General features: G+C 53.5%; 1 protein-coding gene across 2 annotated transcripts; it reads right to left on the reverse strand.

Annotated features, from left to right (window-relative positions):
- Positions 1 to 467: 467 nt before the first annotated feature.
- Positions 468 to 9,898, reverse strand: POMGNT1 (protein O-linked mannose N-acetylglucosaminyltransferase 1 (beta 1,2-)). Of its 2 annotated transcripts, XM_008566438.1 has the most exons (22): positions 9,793 to 9,898; positions 9,165 to 9,338; positions 8,439 to 8,553; positions 8,198 to 8,316; positions 7,516 to 7,581; positions 7,312 to 7,425; positions 6,343 to 6,460; positions 6,067 to 6,165; positions 5,781 to 5,908; positions 5,371 to 5,441; positions 5,062 to 5,137; positions 4,776 to 4,859; positions 4,648 to 4,689; positions 4,376 to 4,434; positions 3,733 to 3,805; positions 3,523 to 3,651; positions 3,313 to 3,438; positions 2,250 to 2,314; positions 2,007 to 2,051; positions 1,641 to 1,776; positions 1,240 to 1,349; positions 468 to 1,140 (listed from the first exon to the last, which is right to left on the reverse strand). In XM_008566438.1, the coding sequence occupies exons 2-22, from the start codon at positions 9,282 to 9,284 to the stop codon at positions 1,053 to 1,055; spliced, it is 1,983 nt and encodes a 660-aa protein (XP_008564660.1). In that variant the 5' UTR covers positions 9,285 to 9,338; positions 9,793 to 9,898; the 3' UTR covers positions 468 to 1,052. The 2 variants fall into 2 exon arrangements, with proteins under 2 accessions (XP_008564660.1, XP_008564661.1); XM_008566439.1 differs by lacking the exons at positions 468 to 1,140; positions 1,240 to 1,349 and having other exon boundaries at positions 1,717 to 1,801; positions 9,793 to 9,878.

The raw sequence follows: 9,898 nt of genomic DNA on the forward strand, positions 1-9,898 counted from the left end.
CACGGGTTCGGATCCTATATAGGGATGGCCGGTTTGCTCACTGGCTGAGCGTGGTGCTGACAACACCAAGCCAAGGGTTGAGATCCCCTTTCCGGTCATCTTTAAAAAAAAAAAAAAAAAGAAGGTAAACCCTGTAGGCCGGCCTGTGGCTCACTCGGTAGAATGCGGTGCTGACAACACCAAGCCAAGGGTTGAGATCCCCTTTCCGGTCATCTTTAAAAAAAAAAAAAAAAAGAAGGTAAACCCTGTAGGCCGGCCTGTGGCTCACTCGGTAGAATGCGGTGCTGACAACACCAAGCCAAGGGTTGAGATCCCCTTACCGGTCATCTTTAAAAAAAAAAAAAAAAAAAAAAGAAGGTAAACCCTGTAGAGGACAGTAAAGAGAAGTCACATCCATCATGATTATTCTCTCCCCTACCTCTCTCAAACACACACACATACATAATCACAATCACAAGACACATCTGCAGAGATTTTCTCCTTTTTTAATCAATGACCACCTTATCCAGCTTTGGAAATCTGGACAAAGAAGAGGCTGAGAAAAGTCCTGGTCCAGTGTCTAAGAGTCTCTGAGTAAGTCTGTGTCAGCACGTGGGCCCCAAGTAGGCCTATCCATGGGTTGGGCACAGCATTTTCCTGAGTAAGAGCCAGCACTACCCTCAGGGCACTACCCCAGCCCAGAAAGGAATCAAGGCCCTCCAGGTTTGGCCTGTTTCCAAGGCCCTCAGGACAGTCAATAAATAGGTTAGATTCTGAGCCAGGCCTGGGATGAGGGTGTGTACAAAGGACAGGATCAGCTGACCAAGGGATCCCAATGATTCCCAGGTACTCTCCTGCCCTTCTCCAACAAGGAAGTAAATAAATAGACCTCCAATTCAGGAAGAGGGGTGTTGGAGCAGGGGAACTCTCCCCTTGGAGTTAGTAATTAAGTCTCATGTTAAAAACAAACCAGCCCGAGCCCCTATCAGCATCTACAAAATTCTACAGTATGGGGTGAAAGGCTAGCCTGCCTGGGGGTACACAGTACCCAGCCCTGCAGAATCCTGGAGGTCTCATGTCTGTTCTGCAGCCCCTAGGGCTCCCTCCTCCTTTGGGGGTGGCTCCAGGAAAATTGGGGTGACTAATGGTGGCTTCTTCACTCTAGGAAGATAATACAAGAACATATAATAAAGAGGTCATGAGCTATGTCCTCCAAATCCCCTAGGCCCCCATTTCCCAGGGCAAAAAGAGGTCACTCACGAGTATGGGGAGGCTGGGACCCCCACCACCAGAAAGTGGTTCTTCTTCCGAAACAATCTCCACAGGCCCCGGTGGTTGCCACGCACATCCAGATCCCAGATATGGAGGCACTGGCGGGGATGGGGTAGGAGGAGAGACATGGGTCAGAGAGCTGTGGGGAGGGGCCACTGAGGACCCTGTGGCACAGCCCTAGCCCCCCACCCCTTCTCAGCAGCCACCTCAATTTGCAAGAGGTAGCATCTCTGGAATATGGATTTGGACAAAAGGGTAGAATAGGAGTTCTGAGAGTATAAAGAGCCGGTTCTGAGGTTGAAGATTCCCGAACAAAGGCTCCCCGTATCTTGGGGCAGTGTAGGTGTAGGAGAATGGGTACTCCCGGGGTGGGCGTGATGTTGAAGCACCTTCGCAAGTTGGGTCCAGGTGGTGAAGTCATCATCTTTCTCCATTCGGATAAAGGCCACATAGGTGTGGCCTTCCGTGTCTGGCAGGAAAGAGTCTTCACAAGGGTTCTTGCTGTGGTCCAGGACCTTGGCCTCACTGCAGTGGGGGTTGGGAAGTAAGGCTAAAAGAAGGTCCACTTCATGGGTGTATCACATGGGGCTCTGTGCTTGGTTTAATGCTCTGTTACCATCTTGAAATTCTTAATAATTTTTGAATGAGGGGCCCTGATTTTCATTTTGCACTGGGCTCTGCAAATTATGGGGCCAAGACCCCCAGTATTTGACTCCTCGCTCCCTCCTACACATCCCAATTACCCTATGCCATACCTGAGCAGCCTGTGAATTTCCACTTCATAAGCTTCTTTCTTCAGACTGAGGAGGAGGGAGAAATAGGTCAGGTGGCAGCCCCTCCGGTCCTATGGCTAGTACTGGGCAGGGCAGAAATCACATGGGAATTGGGGGCAGCAGGGCTGGGATAAACACACAGGTCCCAGGATTGAAAGGGACTGTCAGGGACTGGTCATCAAGTCTCCCAGATATCCTCCCCCTTGCCCTGTCACCAGCCCTCACCTGTCCACGTTCCTGAGCTGGACACTTGGAACTGTGTTGAACTTGTGCTTCTTGAAGTAGGCCTCCTGGAGTGGGTGTGAGAGTGAAAATCAGGGCCTCTACTGTCTGGCCCACACCTGCGCACTGACCCGCCACATATCTACAAGACCCACAAATGAAGTCCCGGACCTGTAAAGGGCCCTCTAATTTCCTCCTGTCTTCCGTGTCCTCTTTGCAACACCTTTGGCAAGCTCTTACTAGCTTTAATTTAGGCTCCACCATTGCTGAAGAGCTCATGCCCACATGGATAGCTCATGCTACTGACCCGTGAGCTAGTCCGTGTCCCCAATGATTCTCCTTGGGCCTGCTGTTCTAAAGCCACAGAAGCCAGAAAGAGGCCCTGCTGGGAGTGGTGGGCAAAGGGACAAGCTGGGCTGGGAGAGAGGAAACTGCTACGACTCAGGTACTGAGCGTGACCCGAGGTGCATGCCTGCCCCTCTCTGGGAGATGAGTGGGACTCTTGTATTAGTGGCCTCTGAGGGCCCTTCTGGCTTCTAGGAGGTTCTAAGCTGGACACTGTTCATTCCTTTGGGCTGGGCTATCTCATGGCCCTCCTAACCCCTGACTGTAACTGGCGAGTGGCTCCCTGGACACAGCCAGGTGGGGTGTGGGGGTTTGGGGACCTCCCTGCTCATCTCAGGCTGAGGCATGGGCCCCAGCACTTGCAAGGACAGGAAGGAGCAGAGCTTGCTGGGCTGGACCAGTGCTTGGAAGCCGAAATACCGTCCCCACACCCACAGTCTAGTGCTAAGAATGGTAATAATAAAAATAATATCAGCTGACCCTTATATAATGCTTACTTACAATTCAAAGCATTTTACACATATTTACTCGTTTAAACCTCATAACCCTATGAGGTAGGTAGTATTTTTATCCTCATTTTACAAGTAAAGAAACTGAGGCAAAAACAGGATAGTAACTTCCCCAAAGTTACATGGCTAGTAAGTGGCAGAGCTTGTTGGCTCCCGAGTCCATGTTCTTGACTACTCTGTCATAGTGTGCCCTGTCCCTGTCTTCCACTCACATGGAAATAGCCATTCATGTTGAGGCCAACGATGCCGAAGTGGTAGGATCGAGAGACATCAGGGATGATGCACTCTCGGCCCCGGCGTTGTTCGGGCATCCGCATCCACATGTCCCAATCCCAGAGCTGGGGGCCATGGAAGATTATGAAGGTTAAGACGTTTCCAACTGGTAGAGGATTCCAGTCCATTCACCCTACCCTGCCAGGTACCTTTTCTGGTGTGGGCCACTTGGGCTCAAGCTCCTCCTTGTACAAGGATTTCCTGAGTACCCAGCCCAGCCCAGGCATGGTCTCTACCCGGTACAGTAGTGCAGGGTCCTCAGCAGTGTGTTCATATCCCTGAGCACAGGGGGCCATAGTAGGAGGCATAAATTTGAGGCCTCTACAGACTCCCTGCTAACCCCTGACCATCCAGATTACCTGGTCATTCCAGGCAGAGATACAGTACAGGCTGTCATCCTCCTCCAGCAGGTGAATGGATTGGCTCAGGAAACTGAGTGAGGCATGGTCCAAGAGTTCAGAGAGGGGCAAGAACAAACCCAGTCACACAGTGATGCTGGAAGAGCTGGAGCTGGGACTTGAGAGTCATGCCTCCTTCCCCGCAATTCCCACCATCTCCATTCATCCTCCCTATCTTCTTCTCCAGCCCCAATACCTGCCATTCTACTTTTGCTCATGCTTTTCCCCAACTTTCAACCTCACTTCCTCCAGAAAGCTTTCTTTTTTTTTCTTCCTTTTTGACTTTTTTCGTGTCCGGCAACGGATTGCAAGCCTCAGTGTCGCGCCCATACCGGACCGGGACCGGCAACGGGATCACAACCCTCGGTGTTGCGCCCGCACCTCGCTCAGCCAGTGAGCGGGAACCGGTCTGTATGTGGGATCCGAACCCTCGGCGGGAGCGCCGCCGTGCTCCCAAGCGGCGCACTGTAGCAGTGCGCCACCGGGCCGGCCCCCTCCAGAAAGCTTTCTAAGACACCTCACTGCCTTCTTCCCTGGAGACCCAGTCAAGCAAAGAGACCCCCTGCAGCTTACAGGAGCTACAAAGAAGGGCCATCCCCTTTACCTGAAAAAATCCACAGCAATGTCCAGGTCCTCTTCTAGAACCACAGCAAACTTGGCCTCCTGCAGGATGAGGGGGACGTCATGATCCCAAGAGGGCCTCTCCCATCCTGTGGACTCTTCCACCCCCACCCCACTTCTCAGGCAGCACTACCCCCATTTCCCAGATCAGGAGGATGAGGCTCGGTGAGGGGAAGAGCTTGCTACGTAACGGAACCAGACCTTATGTGCACCTTTCCCCTCCCAAGACCCAAGAGTTCTATCCTTAGTACTCACTGGAAACAGGTTGAAAGTGGCAGTGAGGCTGGCCCTGTAATGCTGGAATGTGGGAATAAGGCACATAAGTTTTGGGAGTGGAGGGTGGGGCCAGGCATCTGCCCCTTCCATCCTTGCCTAGGTGGTACCTGAGACACGCGGGCATTCTTGATGCTGATTGGAGTGTGCTGGATGCCCCTCAGACCAAACAGTGCCACCACATCCATCGGTTCCTGTGGGGCATGGCCACTGGTCATCATATGAGGCCACTTTCCACCTGCCCACCTCTGAAGGCCCCAACACGCCAAGCCCTTCACATTTCACAGCCCTTGCCTGGGCTGCCTCCAGGGAGGACTGCCAGTCCTCAGTGATCACTGCAGCTCATCACCCACAGCCCTGTGCTCCTCCACCCAAGGACCCCCAAGCCCCACTTACCTCATAGTAGCCATCGATGAAAACTGTTATCATCTGGGGAGACACTCCCTGGGCTGAGAGCAGAGAGCGTAGCATCCTGGGGAGTCCAGGGATGGGTTAGGGCCTCTTCGTCCCCCCAACTCCAGGCTCCCCTATGTTTATAGACGGGCCCAGGTTTCCCATGCTTACTCACATAGGTGAATGGGCTTAGAATCTGTTGCTTTTCTGCCCACCTCAAAAGTTCCTCCTGCAGGTAGATGAGCTAAGCACCCTCCCACTTGCTAAGCACCCTCCTGTTCAGTGCTGGGTATAGAGCCCTCCCAGGCTCACCTGTACAGGTAATTGGGTCGGTTCCCTGCAATGACAGCCACAGGCACATTGAGGATCTTGTTGTCTGGGAGCTGTGAGAGAAAAAGCTTTTAGCTCTTGCCTTATTCCCACTCCAAACTGGGAACCCCACCTCAGGATGAGTTCTCAGGCAGAGGCAGGGGGTGGGAGATAAGGTTGAGGGGACTCCAGAGTAGACAGGGATGGAGCAGAGGGTCTTCTCTGTTCTGGCCACTCCACACACTCAGCCCAATTACAACCCTGGGCCTGCTCCTTCCCCCACACCCTGTCTTTCAGAGCTCAGTATAAATCCTCAGTCCCTGGTTCCCACCCAGGCTGGGGGAAGGAGAACCCTATGGTCCTTTGTTAAGCTGGGACAGAGTCCAAGCCTCACTGCCTAAGGCCCCACTCACCGGGTCAGGGCTGAACTCGATGGGTGTAGGGTCCTTGCAGCTGCACACACTCCCATAGCCCTCAACTTTGCTGCAGAAGCGCCGGCGGCGACGGTTCAGCTCTGTGTCTGCCCAATGGCACTCTGCCTCTGAGGCAGGGATGGGATTGACAGGATGGAGGCATCAGGCCAGTGTGGTCTGGACATACCCAGGCACACAGTCAAGGGAATAAAGCCCCATAAAGAGAATCCAAATGCCCACCCCCAGCCCAGACACTGCTCTAGAGCCCAGGTGCCACTAACCCCACCTTCAGCTGAGCTCAGCGGCACATCTGTCTTCAGTAGGACTGGGTCCCCCCAGGAAGAAAGGGCAGGTGACTTAGAATGTTTCTCCCCGAGGACAGGACCTAGCAGGGGCAGGATGAGAGGTAATGGGGGCCCAGACTCCAGTTTTGGGGCTTCTTCCTATCCCCCCGCCCACTTTCATCCAACCCACTATGTGCCCCCACTCCACCCCATCTCCTGGGGTCCTGCTCCTCCCAGGCCCTCAGTTCTACAGGGCAGATGGCCTCTGGTGCCAGCACCTCCTTTTCGTCCCACGAAGGCCCAGGTGTCCCTCCAGCCCAGAGCAGGGCCAGCCTGGCTGCCCAGGCTCCTCAGCAGAGCCTTGGCTGTGTCTTTGAGGTGGAAGGAGCCCTCATCCTGGGGGACCAAAGAAGGTGGTCAGCCTCCTGGACATGGTTCCAGGAGACCTGGCCTCATGGAGCACCAACTATGTATCAAGTGCTATGTAAAACCTCTTACTTAAATCAGCTCATTAAATTATCACAACAACCCTGTATGGTTACTATCTTTCACAGATAAGAAAACTGAAGGCTTAGAGAGATTCTGAGAATCATCCGAGGATGCCCAGCTAGTAAGTCCTTATCATGATCCCACACGATCTGCACCTCTGTCCCCTGCCACCTCTCTGTTCTCTTTCCACCATCCTCCCCCTCTTCTCCCTATTCTGCTACACTTCCACTGGCATCTTAGCTGTTCCTCAAGCTTCCCACTTTGGGGCCTTTGCACTTGCCACTCTTTCTACCTAAAATGCTCTTCCTCCAGATATTCACCTGGCTCACTCCTCACGTCCTCCAGCTTTCTGCTCACATATCACCTCCTCACAGAGGCCTTCCCTTTCTAAAAATGCATCTCCATCATTCTGTCTCCTTTATTTTATTCTTCACATAAGTTATCATTTCCTGACATTCCATACACTTATTTATTTGGCTGTTTTTGTTAATCTTGCCCTACTGGAATGTAAGCTCCATAAGGGTAAAACTCTGTCTTGTTTCCCATTTGTATCTCCAGCACCCAAAGCAGTGCCTGGCACACAGTAGGTACTCAATAGCTATTTGCTGAATAAAATTGACAAGGCTAGGATTGGAACCTGAGGCATCTTTCTTCAGAGGCTCTTCCCACTATGGTATATTATGGGGTGGAGAACCCAGGGCCATGAGCAGGGTTGGAGCTGGGGGTATAGGAGACAAGGCCTAGACAGAATCACTGACCTTGACGGTGCAGATGAGCACTCGGCCAGGTGCCACCATGTTGAGGAACAGCACCATGGCCTCATCCTCATGAGGTGAGTACGTGTCAAACACACGCTTTGCCATCACATGGCCCTGGCAGGGGACATACCTCTTGTGAGTTAATGTCTCCAGCAAGGAGAGCCCAGCTTCAAGCGTCTGGGTCCCCCACCCGTAGAACCTTACCGTGGCCTGGTTGAGGACAATGACATGGATGCCCCGGCCCTGCTCCCGGGCCTCATCCTCCAGCACCTATGGTGGCAGAGACAAAGTCCAATTTTTCGCTCTGGCATTCAAGGTGTGTCTTATAGACACTTAAAACACCAGATGCATGAAACTTCCCCTCCTGCCTACATCTGTTCACACAGTTCTCTTCCAACTCGTCCAGGAAGCCTCCACAGCACCCCAATCAGAAGAGATCACCTCTTTCTACAACACTTCCCTCCATGACTTTCATGGTTCTTAGAGTCCTTGACTATCTCTGCTTCATCCTGGAGATATCACAATCCTCTATCAGACTGAGTCCTTCAAGGCAGGGCCCGATCTGACCGCCTCCAGGCTGTCAGTGCCCAGCACAAGTCTGAGGCTAAAGAAAGGACCGGAGAGTGCTTATGAAATAAATGAATCAATGAATTAACTGCTACTAACACTACTTATCATTTTTGAGATCTTACTACATATGACATCTCACATACTTTTTATTTAATCTTGATGAGTAGAAACCATTAGTCCCAGTCTAAGGGCTTCGAAGTCACACAGCTAGAAATTGGCAGAGTTGCAGTTCCCACTCAGGCAGTGGACCCCACAGCCAGTGTACCATGCCCTGAGTAGAATGTACTAACTGTACACCAGACCCCGGCCCACTCACCGTGGTGCCGTCCACTGCCACATACACTTTGCTTCTGCTTGAGTACACCTCCACGTCTAGGACCCTCCGGGGACCACTGCCTCTGCGCCGTGGGGGTTCCAGGCGGCCCAGGGACTCATCTATGAGGGTACAACAGGTCATGGAGATAGTCTCCCCAGCAGAGTCACACCCTTGGGATCTGCCTGCCACTCTGGCCGTGAGATCTCAGGGGCCCCCTACCCCATCCTCAGCCTGGCCCCACCATAGTCTTGCTCTGGCTCCGGGTCTTCATTGGCTTCACTGATTGCTCGCCGAGTGTCCAGGATCAACTTGATGTTGACAATGACAGTCACCAGTAGGAAAAGTACAGCTCCTGTCTGAGGGGAGGGATGGTGATGACTAAGAGGAGTACCCCCTCCAGATCATAGAGGGTCTTCCTGAAAGGAGGGCCCTGGTTACAGTGAGGGCACAGGGAGAACCTGGGACCTGTCTCTTCCTCTGTCTGCCCAGCTCTACTCCCTGGGCCAGAGCCTACTTTCATGGTCAGCTCCTCCAGGGAACCTCCCTTGACCCTTCCCCTTCATCAGAGGGCCCTCCCTACCCAGAGCTCTTGTATTCTTCCATTTGAGGCCTTTTCCATGGTTCCTCCACAGTTGGTTCCTAAAGATGAAGCCAGGTCCAGAGAACCAAGCTGGGGATCAGAAAACCTGGATCCTAGCTGTAACTGCCTAACAAGTGTGTGCCCTTGGACAAAGCCTTCCTGATCAGACTTCAGGCTTCTGTAGCCTAGGACATTGTACTTGAGTTGCGGTTCCAGAACTCTGGGTCCAAACCACTACCTGGTAGGAATATGACACAAAGAGATTTCCCCTCTGGAACTTGCTGCCCCTTTCCAGCTGAGGGTGGCCAAGGTAGGTCCCAGTGCCCATAGTCTAGGCTGGGGTAAAGCTGGGAGGGAGCCCCAGGGAGGTTTGAGACATCTCTATACCTGACAGAATCTCCGCAGGGCCCGCTGGTTTGTCAGTTTATACTTCCAGGTAAGATACCAACTCCTCTTCTTCCGAGCCCCAAAGGGCTTGATGAGGGGGCTGGGCTTCCAGTCGTCCATGCCGGATTGGGGGGCTCACCACTGTTCTGGCCACCAGCCCATGACTTCAGGAATCTGAGGGGCCCAGAGGGTCACATGGGGTAAGGTGCTCCTCCCAAAGTCTGATGCCTTCTGGGGAGTTGAGGGAGGACCTCCCAGCATCTCTTCCCTGCAAGCATCCATGCTGTGTGACATGGGGAAAGTGGCTCAACTTCCCTGGCCTGGCAGGAAAACCTTCAGAATGTTTAGATCGCCTGAAAATTCCCTGAGGCTGAGGAAACTATCTGACTCAGAGCTGCCCAGGGCCCAAAGGGGGAGGCCAAATAATCGGCTCTCAAGGTTCATCAGCCCCTAAAAGGACCAAGCCTCAGGCCTTCCCAGTCCTGGGGTGGGCAAAGAACAGCGACCTTCCCCCCACCATCCTCCACCCTTGCCCCATCCTATCTGGCACCCCTCTCTTCCTCCCAGGACTCGCGAGCCCTGTTCCGGCCGCGCCACCCCTCCCAGCCCCACGCCCGGCGGCACTCACGGCTCAGGACCCCCTGGCCCCGCTCGAGCACCTCTCAGGCCCGCACCGCTCGGCCCGGCGCGCCGCGGCCTCCGCCTCCTCCATGCCGCTCGCGGCCCCGCCCCGG

This window comes from Galeopterus variegatus, unplaced genomic scaffold, assembly GCF_000696425.1.
Source record: "Galeopterus variegatus unplaced genomic scaffold, G_variegatus-3.0.2 Scaffold242, whole genome shotgun sequence".
In the NCBI taxonomy this organism is placed as follows: Eukaryota; Metazoa; Chordata; class Mammalia; order Dermoptera; family Cynocephalidae; genus Galeopterus; species Galeopterus variegatus.